The 21655-nt window shown below is 35.3% G+C and overlaps 1 protein-coding gene across 2 annotated transcripts in view; it reads right to left on the bottom strand.

Moving 5' to 3' along the window:
* Positions 1–21232, bottom strand: part of Cbp53E (Calbindin 53E) — a 55105-nt gene extending 33873 nt beyond the window's left edge. For both annotated transcript variants that reach the window (XM_028316558.1, XM_028316559.1), the window contains exons 1-2: positions 20845–21232; positions 6051–6136 (exon numbers count right to left, since the gene is read on the bottom strand). In XM_028316558.1, coding sequence (XP_028172359.1) covers positions 6051–6136; positions 20845–20995 — 237 coding nt within the window. In that variant the 5' untranslated portion in view covers positions 20996–21232. The remainder of the gene's footprint in view (positions 1–6050; positions 6137–20844) is intronic.
* Between the last annotated feature and the right edge of the window lie 423 nt (positions 21233–21655).

Genomic DNA, 21655 nt, shown 5'->3' with positions numbered 1-21655 from the left:
ATATTTAAAGTGGCGCACGTGGTTGTGACACAAAAACTGCTCACACAATGTTTGGTGTTCAAAATCAAAAATGGTAATTATTATTGATATAAATTTTTAACAGTCTTATATAACATGTATTAATCTTGCATAATTACTGTAATATTTATCAAAATAACATAACATCTCTTCAGAAAAAAATATTGTATGTCCAAATCCGGGAATCTCACACTACACGGTCCGTGACATTTTGGACTTGTAACTTTTTTTTAATATTCTTCTAATAGTTTTATGATAAAAATAATATTGGGCCTAGTTAATAGAGGTATTTTACTAAGTAAATTAATATACAGTGCACTGATTTTCTTTAAAAACATATGCTATTCTTACATCTCACACAAAAATGCGTAAGAATAAGAATGGCCCATAAGCTATAGAAACTTTTTCAATAATAACAATGTCAGGTCTCATCAAAGTTGAAGGACAATGATATCGCGAAAAAACAAATGAAAAACTAATGTAATCATAGTTTCTTTTTTGCTTTCGCGATTTGCGTATCATAGAGTCGCGGATATTTTGTAGTTAAAAAAGGACACGTCGCCGTCGATTCGAAATCCAAATTATTATTTTTTTATTGTACATAAGCCTACAGGAGGTAACAAGTAGCCAGTTTTCCAATTTACCAATGTATTTTAGCTGATTTATTGGATGTAGAATAGTCAGCATTTCCTGATACGTCTTGGAATAAGGTCGTGATGCCCCACTTTTTGGTCACATTGGTGGTCACGAATTATTTGACGCTGTACCTACTTTACAATTAACACAGACCTCACTTTCTTTGCACAACTTTAGTAAGTACCTAAACATCAGAGTAATTAAAGACAGAGTAAACTAGGTCGATAAGTACAGGATTTAAATTGCGTGTCAGATAGTGTTGGTTAGGGCTTTAGAATATTTGCTTCATTAGGAATTCTACAGACTAACTAAGGAAAATAATTTTCAAATTATTAAGAAAATGAGTGTTCAATATCTGAATCAGCTAAAACGATGTTCTGAAAAACTTAAAGCACTTTTTAAAACAGCCTAAAAAGGTATACTTATAAAGCAGTTTCACTTTGAACCGAAAGCTTTCTCTTGGGCGTGTGCCAAAGCCTAAGACCGTAAGCCAGGGGTAGCAAACACTTTGGCGGCTTAGCGGACCGAGCACTGGATAATCTGGAGACGAGAATAACGGCGAGTTCACACATTGTGGTTTGTCGATATAAAGGTTTAGCCACACTAGCTGCGTTCTGCGGTCAGGTCAAAGTAAACGCAGCTCGCATCATGTATGAAAAACATTGTCGTGTGCCAAGGCCTAAGACCGTAAGCCAGGGGTAGCAAACACTTTGGCGGCTTAGCGGACCGAGCACTGGATAATCTGGAGACGAGAGTAACGGCGAGTTCACACATTGTGGTTTATCGATATAAGGATTTGACACACTTTCTACGTTCTGCAGCATACGGCCAGGTCTTGAACGCAGCCGATGTCGTGTATGAATAACATTATCGGTCTCTACATTTTGTATTGATGCGATCTGACCGTGCGGCCACGAGCGAAGAACGCGGTTCGGTTTAGGAGACTTTAATTTAAGTTTCAATTTAATGCTATTACAATAATAAGTTACTGGTTAATGTATATAATTGTAAATTCATACATGTATGAATAATTTATTAGGTATAAGCACTAGCAGGTCTCTACAAACATTTTCAGCGATGTTAAAACAAACATAATTTCATATTCATTCAACGAGAACTATGTAATAAATGCTAACTTTATTTTCTGTTTTATACTAATAAAGGATTTGATTAAATAACCGGCATATTTGTGTAAATATTAGTTGTGATATAATCATTATTATTCAACCGCAAATTGTTTTTATAGTATTACAAAATGATAATGTGCAGTAGAGTCGCTTATTATTTTGCTATTTTGTTGTATGTCAAAAACTTCTACTACTCGTTGTGCTGCCGAGAAATTTTTACTGAGTTACAAGCAATTCGATAAATAATGTATTTAGCTATAAGGAATTGAGGTTATAATTTAGTTGAAAAACTATCAGAAAATTGTTAACAAATAATCTATGTAGTTGACTTAATTTGACAGATTCCACAATAATTGTGGTCACTAGGGGCGCTGTCATCGTGCATACAAATACGGAATGCGAAGTTAGTGGTTTTACTGTTCTTTAAGATACACTGTGGCAGTGGTTTAACAAAATAAATCGTTATTTGATGGCATAAATTAATTCTGGTCCTCTATTAAACAAATATTTCGAGGCCCATTATAGATCTTGTTTCAAATGAGGTCGGTCAAAAAATGAGGTTTCTAATAATTTTAATCTGTGTTATTTGTCAAGTTATCTGTGGTGTTTTTGGCGGGAAACTGGGTTATGGGGCAGTGCAAGGAGGCGGTTTATGGGTGAATAATTTCGGGGTTCCTACGGCTACTACGGAACCCCCTTTGGTACCCCTTTCGGCGTTTGTTGGTGATGACTGTGCAACGGGACTCGTGAAGTTCAATGGATTTTGTGCTGATGTAGATTAAACATGGATAACTGTAACTAATGTTAAATTAAAAGTGTTTATATGTGTGCGTTTTGTATTATTTCTGGTATGTACTGTACTAATAAGGAAGCCTTTTCTGAGAAGGGTTAAGGTAAGTACTGAGAGGTAAAAGGGCTTTTTAAATGAATATTTACAGAAAATAAATGTTTTTATACCTACAGGTTTATCTGGTATAGTGTCAATTTTGACGGAATGCATTCTCTAATGACTCTACCGGTTAACGAATTAATTAAAAGATAATTTTCTCGAGTTGATGAGTGGTCCATCGGGCGCATTATTCATTTATTAAATAATCTTCCTGGTTTCAGTTACTTTTATTGAAATGTTTGAATAACAATAATGATCTTAATTATGTAGACTTATTATTACTAATTTTTGATATCATGTCCCAAATCCTAAATAAATAAAGCCTCCGGGTACCGACTACAGATATTACATAAATAAACTTGTATAAATAATCATACATGAATACTTCTTTTATTTTTATAAATATGTACAAAAAACTAAGAGGAATAAACATAAGAAAACATCCAGACTATAATACAAACAGAATTAAGCACATAAATATTTGTATTGAAAGTGCCCATTGAAAACCACAACCTTTGGCGTAGTACTAACATCAGTCAGTGTCTGATGTATAGTTCCAAAATACTGAACTGTCCTATCCATGACATTGACAGTGAGGCGCCACCGTCAATACCGGATATCTGGTTCCGATTTTTGCCATGTTGGAAATCATATACAGGGTGTTAGGTAAATGGGTATATGAGCCGACACTAGCCCATGTTAACATGGGCATATAAATGGTATGGTGAAGTCAGAAAATTGATATCTTCATTTTAATTATTTTAATTTTGATACAAATCGGATTTCATTATTATTTTTTGTATGAAAATTTAAAAAATTAAAATGATGATATCAAATTTCTGACTTCACCANTCTTCATTTTAATTATTTTAATTTTGATACAAATCGGATTTCATTATTATTTTTTGTATGAAAATTTAAAAAATTAAAATGATGATATCAAATTTCTGACTTCACCATACCATTTATATGCCCATGTTAACATGGGCTAGTGTCGGCTCATATACCCATTTACCAAACACCCTGTAGTTGAACGATGGTAGCGCCCCCCTGTCATTGAGTTTGGTGGGACAATTCAGCGTGGGTCATCTATATTGGAGCGGCACGGGAAAGTTATTTTGTGACGGTCAAATGTCAGCCAAACTTCTGATTTGTGGCATTCATTTGAAACAAAAGATAAATAAAAACTTACTTACGTTGAAGATAGAAGTTTTCACTGTAAATATTATGCAATAATTAAACTTAACGAGTCTGCTTGGAAAAGATCTACAGAATGAACCGGGAGCCGTGTCTCTATTTACTTAATTTAATGAATCTGAAACTTTCTCTTTCAAATTAATGTCAAATCTGTATTTGACAGCTCAGGTATTGCCATCCTTTTCTTAGCTATGAAATGGTAAGAGACAGCGCGAGTTTAAGCAAAGTTATGGCAAAGCAAAGAGGAAAGCGTCGGAAAAGTTGTTTGCAGGTGAACGTAATAATCGTAGAAGCGAAATATAAACCTATACTTATTTTTGTTAGGAGTTAATTAACTTTCTTTTGGGGGGCTTTGAGATATGTCTTAACTTTTTTGTTGTCTTGCTGCTTATTTTGACATTATTCTGCTTACAAAACCTAATTAATAAAATAAAATCGATTAATAAAGTATCATTATTTATTTAGATGCATTCGTAGAAGTGTAAAATTGAACGAGAGGGTTTAGCTAAGATTTTGAATGTTGAATTAAGAAAGTTTCTATGTTTTTGTTGTTAAAGTGTTTGAAAATTCGCTTAAGAAGTTCCACGAAACGTTGATTATTAATTCCATTCCACTTACCTACATCTCCGATTGAGGAAAACCGAATAGATCGAAAATTTATACGAGTAAAATTAATTTTTAATTTCTTACCGTGCCACCAGATGGCAGTAGAGAATAATGTTTTAGAACTTTAAAAAAACCAAATCAAGCTTGTATAAGTATGTGGTAAAGTGAGGTTATGTTTTTATTTTAAGTAAGTATTGGTTATTATGCTTATGTTGCTGATTTGTCACTGAATAAAACATTTTTCTTTCTATATTGCTGAGATGGTAAGATTATCACGTCGTCGTTTCAAAGGCCCAAACAAATAACAAGTATAGAAACAAATATCTTCGCAAAGTTTTCCTCAAATAAACTGAACGCAGACTTTCCAAACTTGGAGCTTTGGAGCCTTCGTAATGATGAGTGACAGCAGCGAACAATAAAGACCCTACTCTGGCAACCTTCGATACGATTCACTCGATTTGTGTCGCACACTCTTAAGTTGTAACAATTCCAAATTTAAGTTGATAACGTCATACACAATGTGACTTCATGAGCCGACAATTACTTGCCCTCCGAAGTAGGCTTTATTTTCTGAAATTAAATCAATTTGAGCTTTTCATATCATTTGTAAACTGGGAACAGTACCTATGTGATTTTTTAATCTGCTTGTATCAAACCCAGGACCTTAAATATCAAAACTCTGACAGAGAGAGAAGAGAGAGGGAGGGAGGGAGGAAGAGAAGAAGAAACTCTTTAAAATATAAACCACAGAAGAGTTCAATAGAGCAGCCACACCGTATTCGTAAATTCTTATTCTTATTCATTTATTCATATCGTAATGTTAGTACAGAACTATAATTAAAGTAGGTAGCTATTAGCTATCAAGGCTGAGTTTGAGTTGTAGGTACCATCTAACTATAACCGGTGGAGTTTGACAGATTATTGACGTTTGTTAACGTTAAAGTAAGATGGTGCAACTCAGTCTAAGAGTCATAGAGACAGATCTCAATTATATCGAAAATGTTTTCCAGAGTAGAACCCCGGCGACTTTCAGCTACGACTGACAAGAAGATTGACTGCCTTAGCCGGGGGATTCGATTAGAAATCTCTAGCTACCCACAGAGGGATCCAACGAATGGCATGTGAAATATTGGAAACCCGAAGATTCTTAAAATATATTGCGGCTGTTCTAGTTCAATGGAGTCCTATAGGATATAATGTGATAGTAACAGCGACTCAGTAAACATGATGTGTGTTTAATTCCCTTAAAAATATTATATTAATAGGCCACCAGAATTAACTCAATTTTGAATCGGACAAAATGTTTTGTTTTTCGAGACTGTAGGTACCTACATGTTTTAGTAGGTAGCAAGTGATTCATGTTTAAGTGATTGCGCTTTAATATTTTAATGGTTCCATAGTTTTCACTTTGTTCGAATCGAATTATAGAGCCATATTTTTACTCTTAAGCAGGCAGATGGATATATTATTATGGAATGCTATAAAAAGATGGACAATTGGGTCAACTTTTCTGGAATGTACTAAAATCTCTATTCTCTTTAGTCCAAGACGAAAGAAGGATTTAAAAGCATACTCACGTCCGGACTGATGTCGGTGAAGTTGGCACTGGAGACAAATTCTCTGAGGAAACCGTCCAGCTCGGTGCCTTCGATGTAGCCGTTACCTGACAAAATAATAAAAAAGTACTTTTTAAACCTTTGCAGATTCATTGGAAGAAGAATTTTTTGACAGATTTCAGAACGTCTGGTTTAGGCCCGGTTTCCAACATGGCAGAGAAAAGGGTGAATTATTAAAACCTTTGCAAATGTCATTGGAAGAAGCATTTTTGATAGACGTCTGGTTTAGGCCCGATTTCCACCATGGCAGAGCGGAGCGGAGAGCGGAGAAGTGTCGGGCGGACTAATTTTTCTATAGAATTTGATAGCGACACGCGACGGTGAGGTGCGGACTGGAGCTGCGCCGAGCGGAGAGGAGAAATGGAAATAATGAAATCTGATTGGTTATTCAAATGCTTCTCCGCTACGCTCCACTCTGCTCCGCCTTGATGGAAACCGGGTCTTGTAGTTGACATTACAGCACTAGCTACGGTTGCAGACTGGAATCCCCCAGAGGGTAAATTTTAGATTAAAAATAAGATTAAAAACTAATTTTTAAGTCACAAATTACTAACGGTACCCCTTTAGCAAAGATAAAATGCTTTTAAATAAACAACTTGAAAAAATCGAACTGCTTAACGGTAAAATGCTTGTATCAAGAATAGCATTTTAAATAAATTATGTTTTTCAAAATAGTCCAGCGGACGGCATTGACTCAATGGCGGACGGTATCTATGTATTATTTTAATAATTCAGCTTTTCCAGCATAAGGTACCCAGATATTTAGATGGCCAAGATATTTCTGGAGAACAATGGCAACCGTGAAAATAGGCCAAATCCGGTTACCGTTTCTCTCGTCATTGAAGGGCGAATGTTTTTAATCTTTTGGCTTTTATATTTTTCTCTTTTCTGTTACTGTAACCTCATATTACCCCAAAAAAGTTGACAACATACAGTTTTCGGAACTTCATGAATGTTGTTGAGTAATCTGAACACGGCGATAGGACAGTTCATACTTATGGTGGGTTGCACCATCTTACTTTAACTTTGACAAACGTCAAAAATCTGTCAAACTCCATACAAAATACACCGGTTATCGTCATAGTTACGGTCAAAGTTAGGTGGTGTAACTCAGCCTAATACTTTAAAGTTTCATCAAAATCAATTCAGTAGTTTTTGCGTGAAAGAGTAACAAAAATACATCCGTATTGGCTCTGTGCACGATTAGATACAGCGCCAACTAGCGTCCACAACTTTGTGGGCTCTGTCACATTGACATTTAGGTCGTATATTTGTGAAAAAATATCGAAATGAAAAAATAACAAATATTTTCAACTAATAAATTGTTGTGATACCACGATTTGGGTGGAAAAAAGGTTTTGAAATCATTTTGGTCATTCAAATCAAATGAGGTAAGTTCAAAAAGTGTGTTTAATTTTGATTGTGTCAGGGTTTGTTTACATCATTTATAATTGTAGTTTTACAGTAAAACAAAAAGAAAAAGCTACTTTAACGGTTTCATTATATAACAGTAAATATATTTAAATGTTCCTGTATCGCTAGTAATAAATTAAATATCGTTTTCAGATCGAAATGAGTATTGTTTTGAAGACCGGGTTTGTGAGTTTTACAATATCAAATTCCAACCACAAACCGTATTTACAGGAAAGTTGTTGGTATTGGCTGGACAAGTCCGAGATGTAGAAGAATTAAGAACAAAACAAGGGCAGAGTTCAATAATTCACGCTCTCATCATAAGGCAAACATCTGTGCACAACAACTACTGTGACTCATTTTTGTATTACCACGTTGTATAGTCTAGTTATTTCCAAATTGTAAACGGCTATTAAACCTTCCCTATCGAAATACAGTCCACTCTTTTATTTAAGTTCCCAGTAGGACACTTTTCATGCGATTAGTTAATGATATTAAAATGTATTATGTAGAATCGCTTTGCCATTGACAGATACATCTGATGACAGAGCTTACATTATTTCTACTTTTGACCACCATGAGCGCTGCGATCGATTATGTTACCCCCACCTAGTACTTCGCACCCAGCGAATATTCTAACTTATATTGGGGCATACGCTGACAAACTATTAGTATGTTGTGATGTGTTTGGTATAATAAATACCATAACAGTCGGAGTTTTTTGCTAATACGATGTCTATGAGGTCCAAGATATTTTCCTTGCCCCTGCAAGCAACAAACTACTCTGTTGACTGAGCAAGAAACATTGTAGGTAAATCTGTAAAGGTAAATATTATTTTTTAACGCAGACGAAGCTATTAAAAGTCGAATTTTAAGCCAATTAAAAACTTACTCGATTTTCAGGAGTAGCTATGGAAAGAAGTTGGCGTCTTTTAACCTAAATAGGCTCTCGCGCCTAATATTCTATGACAACTAAAATGTCGTGATATCTATCAAACGCTTATATTTATGACTTATTTGTAGATCTAACTTTAGGTAAGCTTCGTGTACGAGTTGGCCAACTATCTCGATTGTCCAGCTGTAATGTGCCGGCAAAGTAGGTCACATTGGTTTTCAATAGGTAATGAACTTCCCAACTTTGACCGAGGGAATGACCAATCGATAGGTTTATCAATAGAGTATTAGACTAATGGGACTGTTTAAAATTAGTTGAATTTCTATATTTATTATAGCTGTTCCGTCAGAGGTACTCTGTTTTAAGAAAAGTTAATTATGGTAATTTTTCTTACATAAAAAGCTTCTCCTGACATTATTAAACACCACAAAAAAGAATTAGATAAATCGGTCCAATTTTTATATAGTAAGATTTAATTCTGCGAAAAATGTGACTGCTTTAAAATTCGTATAGTCACCGGGACACCATTCCCCAAGAGTTCCAAGCATCATCATCATCATCAGTCATTTAGTATCAACTAGGCTGACGCACGAGCATGACCCTTTGCAACATACCAGTAAAAAAGAAGTTTAAGGGAAATACATTAATTTGTATACCCACCAGCCGCGGGGGCAGCAAGTGGGTTATGTGGGGTTCTCCCTGCCAGAAGGGCAGAGCCTACTCACTGAAAACCTGACGTTGCCCTCAATAGCCATATGAGTCGGGAACGCGGGACACCACTATCGGCGTTTTGCCTCAAGCATTCGTCCGCGTTCCCTGCTCGGCATTCGGCTCGCTTAGTGCGCAGCCCCAAACCAAGGAAGGCGTCTTTACGTGTTCAACCTCCTGCGAGCGGCACGCAGGACACGTGCTGCGCCGTCGCGGAAGAAGTTTGTTGCTTCACTTACCTAAGCAAGCATCGTTTGTGAATACGGGCGTTAAAGTCTCTTGACTCTCTATAAATAAATATCCTTAGACATTTTACACTGCGCTTCTAGTCCCAAACTAAGCAAAGCTTGTACTATGGGTACTAGATAACGGATATAAACATACTAAAATACTTTTTTTTTGTAAATACACACTTATTATACATAGAAAACACCCAGTCCAAATACAAATAATACAAAAAATACAAACAAATATGTTCATGCACACAAATGTTTGTACTGTGCGGGAATCGAACCCGCTACCTCCGGAATAGTAGTCCGTTTCGAACCAATACACCAAACGTAGCTACCACATGATATATTAGTGCGTTTATTTGTGGGTACTTCTCATTTACACTCAAATTTGATGGTCACACAATAATAGTTCATAAACGGTATAAGTTAGAACAATACCTTTGAAATCAGATGATAAAATATCTATTTAGCTACATACAAAATAAATTTTATCGTAATAGAAGCAAAAATAATACGAAAAAATCACATGAAACGATAAAAAACGGGGTCATTTTTCGCGTTCTCATCGTGTCACACCTTCGGTTGCAATGAAACATTTGGTTACTGCATTCACAATTTTCATTCAATTTGTGTGTAGCATATACTAAAATCATCGTAATTAAATATACTTTCCACACAATAGTCAAAAAAATATCTTCATATAATTATTTTGAATTGAGAAAGCGAAATACGTTGGTCACACGATTTTAGGTACCTAAAATTTTGAGTAATAATACAAGATTGCCGTTAAACCGAACACCAGGAACCAATCACAGTAATCAGTTAGAGTTCTTTTTATTTAGGTACTGACAATCCGTTTTTTGCTTCTTTAGCATTTCAGAATGCCACCAGTGTCACCCTTAAAACCAATTGCGTAGAATCTTGTAACTTAGTAGGTGACCTAATCGGTAAAATTTTATCTTGTATTTAAGTAGGTGCCTATTTATATTATGTTATTGCTTTTCTATGAATGTTTGTGTGTTCTATGAATGTTTATCTATGAAAATAAGACAAAATATATGTTTTATAAGAGTCATTTACAGTAGTAAAGTTTGAAAAAATTATTGCTGTGAAGTACAGAGTCACTTTCGTGGCATCAAAAAATTCAAAACGTTAAATCTTCCAAACGAGACTCACTATTTTACTGATTTACTGAGAATACAATCTTCACATCAAGCGCTACAATTTTTGTTTACAAAAAGTTGAAATAAGTTAGAAATAAAATTCGCCACGAAGGTGACGATGAGAACCGTGACGATGAGAAATAGCCTTGTATAAACATTACATATCTGAGTACGTAATGTGACTCGCCTCACGCCTTTACATAATTTACATCAGTGTACATTGGGAAGGACCGATTCCCGTGGGCAACGTTTTTAGCGCGAAGCTACAGTTTTTATTTACAAAAAAGTGCCTGGTAAAAAGGGAATTTATGTAACGGGTAATATATTGGGAGTAAATTCTTATAATCGAGTATAGTTCTTGCAACTCACGAAGGCGAGTGAGCTTTACTTGTGTGTGTAGGTGTAGGTACATGCACATAACGATAGTGTAAGTCTACCAAAACTTGAAAAACAATCAGTAGCGTGCCACCACATATGTAAAGCTCACTCGCCTTCGTGAATTGCAACAATTATAATGTAAGACGCTAATGATGGTTCTGAAAGGCTGACATCAGGGACTTTAGATGATAAATTCCCACACGGTAAAAGACCGTATTTAGTTTTGCATTATTTGTGTTTTGGATAACTTTTGATTTGAAATCTGTCAAAAATTTTGACCAAGGTGGTGAATGTTACTTGATTTGAAGGTACTGTACTGTACACATAACATAAACTAGTACACCACCTTTTAAAACAACATATTAGCACAAATGTTCAAAAAATATTCACACGATTTTAAAAATAAGGTTTACTGCGTAATGGATTGGAAAAGTATTTTTAAACCAACGGGATTCTTACGAATACGAAATCGCATCGAATACAAATGTTATGCAATTTATGTGAAATCTTATGCGAGTGAACGTGAACTTACGTTAAAAAACACGCTCCAAAACATAAACATGATATCGCGTGCGTTTCATTCTCTTTTAAGTGTTTCAAATATTTATTCATTAAGTAGGTACTGAACACTGTTTCAAACATTTATTCATTACTGGACCCAAAGGTATTGTAAACTTGACATAACCTTCGTGAGTGTTTCATAAATGTTTTCTATTTTATCTTCGTATACTAGTATTAGTTTGGGACTAGAAGCGCAGTGTAAAAAATGTCTAAGGATATTTATTTATTATTTATTTATTAGTATTATTACGCCGGAGAACCAAAGTGCAAATGCTAAAATCAAGTGGCAGTGGGCGGGGCACATAGCTCGTAGAGACGATGGCCGTTGGGGCAGAAAAGTTCTTGAGTGGCGACCACGGGCTGGAAGACGTAGCGTGGGCAGGCCTCCTACTAGGTGGACCGACGATCTGGTAAAGGTCGCGGGAAGAGCCTGGATGCGGGCAGCGCAGGACCGTGCATTGTGGAAAACCTTGGAGGAAGCCTTTGTCCAGCAGTGGACGTCATTTGGCTGAAACGAACGAACGAACTAGGATTAGTATACAGTCGACTGATTGTATATAACAGCATAATGTATATAGAAACACTAGAGGCCGCCCGCGACTTCGTACGCGTGGATCCCGTTTTACCCCCTTAGGGGTGGAGTTTCGTAAAATCCTTTCTTAGCGAATGCCTACGTCATAACATCTACTCGTACGTACCTGCATGCCGAATTTCAGCCCGATCCGTCCAGTGATTTGGGCTGTGCGTTGATAGAGCGCTATGTCAGCCAGTCAGTCAGTCACCTTTGAGTTATACATATGTATTTAAGACAAGGATTTTGTAGAGTAATGAAATAATCTGTAGAAAGGTAATGAAATGTAACGTTTGGTGTGTGAAACATTTTTTATTTGTAGTTAAATATTGTGTTAAATTGATAATTTTATGACGGATTCATAAAGTTTGCTTGAATAACACTTCTTTAGGTGTGTAGTAATACCATTTGTTATTTATTTATTAGAGAATAAATTTTATAATATTACATTAACTTAAAATGACTAAAAACTAAAATTTAAAAATTACTAATGATAAAAACTTTGTTATCAATATTTAAAAGGCACTAGAAAACTTTCTTATCTTCGTCTTTGAGCAGTTACTACGAATTTTCTTAACTAAATTAAAAAATAAATGATAAATGAGACACGTAATACAGTCTACCCTACTTGTCAAGGGCCGGTGGAGAACTCAATGACCCCTAAGAAAGGGCTTCACGGTCACCTCCCAACGCTTACAATGCAGTATCTAAGAATCTTAGCATTGAGCAGTGCCTACTTTTTCAAGTATTTAGTGGTTGTATTATTGTACCACAAAGAAGTCTCACTTTCTTATTCGAGATCTCAATAGTTATTTCATTTTAAGCGTTAAGCATCTCCAACTAATTTGAGAATTATAAATAACTTGAGCGATTCAATTCCCGCCTTAGGCAGTTCGATTTTTTCAATTGATCTTAATCTCAAGTACGTTACGCCCTGTTAAGGTACTGTAGAGTACCTAAATGACCTTTTTAAGATCATGATGATGAAACCTTTTTAAGAAATGGAACATAGGTACTTAAAAATGTAATATCCTACAGAATTAGGTATTGTTTCAAATATACTATTCAATATTTTTCCTCAAAACATCATTCCAAATTACTATTTTATTTAATTGAAGTTCTATCTGTATCATTTCTATCATGACTATTTGCGTTCGTTCAGTATTACGACACCAAATCCAATTCGAAGTTCTAGTAAACATGCGAACACATGGTTTTTATCACTTTTGATCTACGCAGAGTGACGTCACCGCGTGTCTACGCATATTTTTCGATCTGTTGCTGACGTAGCATGTAGTATTTTTCGTAGCTGTTCGTAGCTATTTGTAGCACACGCGTGCCGTAGTACGTTGTTGTAATAGGGATGGGCCTCTAAACCGGAACTTATTCTCAAGTCCTTTTATAGATGGTATCATTTACATATTTTTATTTAATCTAAGCTAATTTAGGACGTGTATAAATGCCCTGAAAAGGGTCTACACACAAATAAATGATTTGAATTTAAGTAATATTAGAAATAAAGTATCATATATTAATCGTTGGTGTTTTACTTATAACATCTCAAATATACTAATTTTTTACTCAATTATATTATATATATAGATAGCTATTATATTTTAATAGCAATTGTGGTATTAATTTTCAGATAACACAGTACTTAAAAGTTAATTGTGACCTCAAAAATACGAAACAAAAAAACACATCTCTTCTACTTCCGTTTTAAAAGAACTTTACGGCGACTTTCACAAGTTTTCTAAAAACATTCCACAATAAAAGCTCAGCGGGAACGCTGCACATCAACCTCAATTGTAGCATCAATGTACATATAAATACGTGCTATTTTCCAACAAAATTGTTATGTAATAGTGTAATGTGCTGCCAGCTGTACATTTCAAGCGAAGCGCCACAAAATCTCCTGAAATTGTGTTATTTATTTTAATTAACTTTTGTAATTATCTCTGGACGTTTCCGGGACTTAGAATTCAGGGTGAATTTCAGGTTGCTTTGTGACACTAGGAAGTTGTGCTGTGAATAATAGCTGTGCTGAAACTGAGCTACAGTTTAAAGAATTTTGTGAAAAAAAGTTTTCAGTGTTAATGTCTTCTTTATATCACTCGTAAATCTTTATATCGTCGGCCGTTTGGTGTAGTGGTTCAGAACGGACCACTATGCCGAGAGGTCCCGGGTTCGATTCCCGGCCGGGCAGAAATTGAAATGATGAATTTTAATTTCTGTGACGGGTCTGGGTGTTACTATGTATAATATGTACGTATTTAAAAAAAAAGTATATAAGTAGTATATCCGTTAAGCTAGCACCCATAACACAAGCATATTAATTGCTTACTTTGGGGCTAGATGGCGCTGTGTGAGATTGTCCAAAGATATTAAAAAAAAAGGTTTTAGTGTCTTTTAGGCGGTACGCGGGACGACAGATTTAATCATTGTATGCAACAACCTCAGTTTGTATAGAAAACACGCGCGGCACAACACACTGACTGACAACGCGTCTGCGCGCGGGATTTTTTATATGAAATCACGCGGACCGCGGCGGAACGCGGCGCATTGTGATAATCGCCTTAATGAATTGGGTAGGTATAGATCAGTGCTTGAGGTATGGGAGCAGCACGTGAGGAGTGATATTGACATATTCTGATGTGACAGTGACATATACAAATTGAAGTCGTTTGACCATCACAAAATCACCCTCCTGACTGAGTTCGTAAGAACTACATATCTATCTATCTATACTAATATTCTATACTATATTCTATACTAATATTATAAATGCGAAAGTAACTCTGTCTGTCTTGCTTTCACGCCTAAACCACGGAACGGATTTTGATGAAATTTGGCATAGAGATCGTTTGAGTCCCGGGATAGGACAAAGGATAGTTATTATCCGGTATTTGAAACAGGGACGCGCGCGTTAAAGTTTTTCTGTGACAGATAAAATTCCACGCGGGCGAAGCCGCGGGCGGAAAGCTAGTAACACCATAAATCAATAGTGCCAGGTCAAAACTTTTGTAATAAACAATTAATTTTGACCTTAGATTTAGATTTTAGCCCTGAAAACTTTTTTGTGTCCAATTACAATAAGTCACATTACGTAATAAGAAACTTTTAATTAATTTAGCCTTATAATCTTAGATGTTTAATAAATTGTTTTGTTTCATATACAGGGTGTTAGGTAAATGGGTATATGAGCCGACACTAGCCCATGTTAACATGGTCATATAAATGGTATGGTGAAGTCAGAAAATTGATATCTTCATTTTAATTATTTTATTTTTCATACAAATCGGATTTTATAAAATTTATTTTGTATGAAAATTAAAAAAATAAAATGATGATATCAAATTTCTGACTTCACCATACCATTTATATGCCCATATTACCATGGGCTAGTGTCCGCTCATATACCCATTTACCTAACACCCTGTATACGAGTAAGTAACTAGCTGCCGTACGCATGGAAACTTAGTGAGGAGCACCTACGTTCTAAAAGGAATTTCCATGCAAAATTTGATACTCTTAGTATCACTTGCAGTTTCTGAGATTTCGTGATGAGTGAGTCTGTCAGTCAGTCAGTCAGTCAGTGACCTTATAGATACCTAGATAATATGTGAAGATCATGTTATGAATAAATACTCGTAATTTTTCCTTTCCTTGTTACAAAATGTTTATAACCTTTCAAAGTTAACTTAAAGTTAGCAAGACTGTATCATTTCCCATTTATCTTGGAAGCAAAAATAAAAACTCTTTTCTGGAACGGCGAAGTTTGCTCTTTAACACGTATTTTGCATACAGTTGAGGAAACAAAGGAACACGAGTTTCTGAAAGCGTCGATCGGAATAAAGAAGTGAAATTCTTTCTTACAAAACTTGCTCTACATATTGCTGTGTTTTCTAATAGAAGGTAAAGGCATATTAAGTTAAAAACACTGTCTTTTGAATCGTGATCGCATCAGAAATTAGGAGATCCGCAGGAGAATCAAAGTGACCGACATAAAGGTAGCACTTAAGGGACTCTAACTGTCGCCTCAACTGCCTCAACGCCTCGAGAAAACACGTCACAACAAATTAATATGCGAGAAGGGTAGGCTGACATTTTAACAATTGTAACAAAATTTGATGTCGTCAGTCCACCTAATAAAGGTAGCAGGAAGGCGCTGGATGCAGGCCGCTACCAACCGGTCAACATAAATAAATATCCTTGGACATTTTACACTGCGCCGCTAGCCCCAAACTAAGCAAAGCTTGTACTATGGGTACTAGACAACGGATATAAACATACTTAAATACTTTTTTTTTGTAAATACATACATATTATACATAGAAATCACCCAGACCCGTCACAGAAATTAAAATTCATCATTTCAATTTCTGCCCGGCCGGGAATCGAACCCGGGACCTCTCGGTATAGTAGTCCGTTCTGAACCACTACACTAAACTACACCAACATGGAAGTCAGGGGGGAGGCCTATGTTCAGCAGTGGACGTCCTATGGCTGAAATGCTGATATGAAAAAATTGATCAATGGTTGCGTTAACTACGGATGAAAAAACCGGGTCTAAGAGTAATATAAATCATAAATGTAACAAGAGCTATTTTATAATAATTTTGATAATAATTAGCAAAACGTTTGTACATTTCTGGCAGAGAATTAACCACTTAGTTATTGTTTACTGTAATGGTAACTGTATGAATAGAGGCTCGACGTGGTTATATTTACATTATAAGGCTGTATCTACACTATTGGTGCACTCGCTTGGAGACACGAAGGTCGTGCTCAACGATGCGCATCACTGCACATAGTACGAGTATGTTGTAGGTGAAAGAAAAACTGTAAAACTATTTTAGTAACTAAATGTTCCTTATCTTCGAAATGAACCTATGTTCTTCTAATTAATTTCGTTGCGGGTCCAATGACAGTTTAACTTTACTCCGAAAAAAACGTAGTTACACATAATTTCGGTAGAAGTTATAGCGAAAACTTACAATATGAAAACTGACCTGAACTGACAACTGACTGAATTCAATATCATTGGTATTTTTGCTCGGATATTAAAAGTCAAGTTTTTGAATTACATTATTACCTTTCTTTCACGCCTTTAGGCGAGTGAGCTTTACTTGTGTGTGTACGTGTATATGCGCGTAACGATAGTGTAATGTCTATCAAAACTTTTGAAAAAAGAACAGTAGCGAGCCTCCACACATGTAAAGCTCACTCGCCTTCGTGAGTTGCAAGAACTATACATTGTACCATAGCACCACAGTGTGGACGTGCCCTAGCTTTCCCGCCCACACACATAAATTTACATCTTGACGGCTTGTAAATTGCCACTTATCCCTAATAACGTATTGTTAGCATAATGTTTTATTTTTACTTTTCTGTAACACTATAATTTGGTTTATTTATGGTGCAAATGACGTCAGAAGTGATGATAGATGTTCGTAAAGCAAGTTCATTAGATTATTTAAATTTATTACGCGCTTTTGTTAATAAATCGAAGTAGATTGAGATACTATTTGCAATTGTTTTCTTGTATGTAAACTCTATCCTGCCCCCAATTGTCACGTTTACGTACGATATGATTTTATACAATGTTGCCAAACATAATTTAGCAACGTTGGCAGTTATGCCGTTGAGGAATCGGTATAAAATGATAATCCAGGCTCAATGTGAGAGGAAAACGCAATACATTGGAGCAACTTACAGGAATTATAAAAAAACCACAAAATTCCAATCCAAAATTCCCACGAATCACCATCCTGAAGGAACTCAGTAGCATGGGAACATCAGGCCTCCCCAACCCGTCTTGCAAAAGTAGTAAACCAAATCCTCCATTTGAATCTGGTAAAATTATAGAGGGTAGTGCTCCTGCAGTGGAGACTAAATGACCTGATGTTGATGTCAATGCTTCACTTTGACAGCATACGCTATCCATTAGTGCGGTGCGTGTCAGTGGATTATTTTATGTTATGTATGGGCCACACGCTTTGATTTAGTTGACCATTGATTTATGACTCCCACCACTTTATTATAACTGACAGCTTCTTTCAGGGACGCCTTTTATAGAGTAATACATTATTATTCTGTGGTAATACTAATACCAAAGAATATTAATAAGTCTTAATACCAAAGAAGAATAATAATAGCCTATGTCACGATATTTTTTTCTTGGTCACATGTAACTCTTCATTTGTAACTTTTTTTAATTCATAACGTTTATTATTGTAAAGTTTCATCTAATAAATTATTAATCTTTATTTGTATTGAATCAGATAACTTAATTACTAGGAAGATAGAATGATCATTGGACATTTAGCTTTTTTTATGTTTATTAGGCTACAAATTATACCATACATTTTAAAGCCCCATTTTCCTGAAGTCCCTGAATAAAATAGAATAGAATATAGCTGATAGCCTATTATTCAATTTTATTACAAAAAGGAATTGAAGATACGGTAAACAGAAAAACGACTGAAAAGGAGAATGAAAAACCAGTTCATTCAATTTACTAAAGCCATTTAAACTTCGTTGTATTATTTAGCTAGGTTTAAAAAAGCACTGAAGTCTTTCAGCGCCGACTATAGTTCTAAAAATAGTTGTGAATCGATAATTTAGCCCCGAAACGAAATTGTAATTAAAAGCTCTTGTGCAGACACGTGGTGAGAGCTTCCGAAGCGGCGGAAAGTCTGGAAATTAGGCAGAGTGCTCCCGGAGTGAGGGTAGGGTTACCACTAGTTTGGGGTGTTCGAGACTTCTGGATATGTCAAAGGTTCAATATTTCGTTGTTTTCTGCAATCGCAGGCTTTACTGCTGTCACTGTAAATAGTGCACGGAATATGAAAGAAGTAGGTACCTAGGTATAATATTTTGATTTTTGTTTACCTACATAATTGCTAATTCGAAGGAACAATTTTTTAAGACAATTAATTATACCTAAATTGACACCGTTTCGAAACAGCATCGGTCAGCACATGGTTTCCAAGAGACATACATGTATAAAAGAAAGGACGCAAACGTTTTACGCTACTGATACTATTGTAATTTGTTTTTGGACAGTAAACGGGTTAACTCTAGTGATCCACCACCAAAGCACAGCTTTTATGCTTGGTTTCTTCATATCAAGTTCATACATAAGCAGAAGATGAGCACGTTTAGGCTAAAAATCTCATTTCAACCGGGCATTAACTAACAATCGTCTGAGTTATTCAAATGCTTGTCAAAATGGTTAAATCCATTTAACAATAAAAAGATGGTGTCCCTACTCGAAGACATTTTCCCAATTCCGTCTGCGAAGAGTGAAGGCGCTTGATGTACTAACTTGATTGTGTGAAATTCGAGTTTCGGTCCCTCTTATTATTTTGAGTGAATTGAAAGCTTTTGACGGTTATTTTGTATGTTTATGCCTAAATTATTTTAAGATGTAGGCATACTGCTCGTGGATTTCGGTTTTTGCTTGTTCTGTTGCTATTTATTCATTAATATCATCAGTTGTGGTACCTAACTTGAGATTATGGGCTCTAGGTGCAATGAATGTTTGTATCTCACCTCTATCTATATTTTTTGTGATAAAAGTTCGTAAGTATGCGATAAATCTTTCTTCCATATTCGTCTCTAACGTTTAATATTCGTTTAATATTACCAAATTCATCAGAATTGGTTTAGCTGAATAGCACGTTTAGTTTTCGACACGAACTTTATACTATACCTACTGTAACGTTGTAGGTACGCTACAGTAAAATAGAATAATCATATTATTTTAGTACCATACCTTGCTTTTTTACTGCGATTATGGACTTTACTCGACTAATTATGAAATTTTAGTGTTGTTTTAGGATTCAACGGGTTACGGTTATAATCTGTTGACCCAAAAACGAATAACTTTGTTACATGACTAGTACAAACATCAGGTATGTTTTTACCTAAATTATATTTACCTACCATTATTTTTAATACCTCATGTTCCTCCGCACCTAGTTCATAACTAAGTAAAGCTTTGACGTACTTATAAGCGCTTATAAAAGCTTAATTTGAAAAACTTTTGTGACTTTTATGGGTATGAATATACATTACGTAGGTACTCAAACTTATGAATACTTTTTTGTAAACAGATGTTTACAAAAAAGTTCAGATGAACCCAATAATTTAAATTAAAGACATAAAATAGTTGATGATTTTATACTTGAAAGGATTTGGATCTCGAAAATTTTGTTTCTACAGACGAATTCGCACAAAATTCATTTACCACTTAACAAAGCTCATTCAAATGACGAATTCATGCGAAATCTTCAGCTTCAGCAGTGTAATGCGAAAAGTACACAGTGTATTATATTCATGGATGTGTATTGTGAGTCACACAAAGGCCTTGTTAGGGTGCTCGACTGCAACCTTGTTATCTCGTGGACCAGTGGAGTGCGAACATGACATTGTCTCTCAAAAGTCAGGGTACAGCACTTCAAGAATAGCTTTACTTTAGCTAGTAAGCGGGAATATCGATGACAATATGAAGTTAACAATAAGGTGAATTTTCAACCAATACAAAATAACAAAACAATCATAATCAAACCAAAATGTAGCTAAGGGTAGGTTAGATAAATAAAAAGATGGCGTGCTTGGAAAGCAGTGGGATAATTAAAACACGCTTATATTATGGTGAAAGCCGCAACTACGCTACGTTCTTTCTTATGTTTCTTACTAAAGTGCCTAAGCGTGGGTGACCCTGCCTAAAAATCTGGTTCGCCCTCCCTAAATCAAAATGTCTCCTACTGGCAAAAAAACTAGATGAAATAAAAACAGATAGGTATTTTGAAAAGAAAAAACTCACCATCTCTATCGTAATGGCTCCACACCTCCATGAACTGGTTAGCAGACAGTTTCTTCAGCTCCCTGGAGTCAGGGTCTCGGAACTGCCTCATGAAGTTGGTAGCTCTTTCGATGTTCAGCCGTTTGGCCGACGAATTCGAATCGAAACTCATTTTGAACGATTTATAATCGAATAAATAACAGATGAGTCGATTTGCGAATCGAAACTAACAATATTTGAGGAAATCTGAGTGAGTAAATTTGTAAATATGAAAATAAATACTGATCTATTTCAATTTGTAAATACTATGTTTTGGCTTTAATTATTGTCAAATGTATTCAATAATCTCTATTTAATCTTTACTTTACAAGCGTACATTTAATTTGAGTGATTTAAATAATCTTCTGGGTTCTCATCTCATCTGAAACAAAAAGAATGAAGAATTAGTATTTTGTTCTTATGTTTTATTCTTGATACTCCTTCGGTTTTTCCCTAAGGCGGCGTGAATAATTTAACGAGGGAAAATTTTCTTTTACATTTACAAAACGCTCCTTTATTTTTTCAATGAGCGTACCATTATTTTAGGCACAATTTGGGCTTAAGCGGGTGAAAGTGTGTACGGGACAGGTAAAACAATATACGAATAAAATATAAAATGATTAACAAAGACTAAATGCTTTAAATTGTAATGTCCTTGAATAATTATCACCTTGGAAAAATAAAATATAAAAAGTTGATCTTGACTCAGTGTTTGTTTAACTAAATATGGTCATTTACATACACTGTATGTTGTACAGTATTAGACGTAGTTCATAGTTAACTGCGTTCCTAT

The sequence above is a fragment of the Ostrinia furnacalis genome, unplaced genomic scaffold (assembly GCF_004193835.3).
Source record: "Ostrinia furnacalis isolate ACB-3 unplaced genomic scaffold, ASM419383v2 OfSCF5765, whole genome shotgun sequence".
NCBI lineage: Eukaryota > Metazoa > Arthropoda > Insecta > Lepidoptera > Crambidae > Ostrinia > Ostrinia furnacalis.
This window is presented reverse-complemented; position numbering and strand designations above follow the sequence as displayed.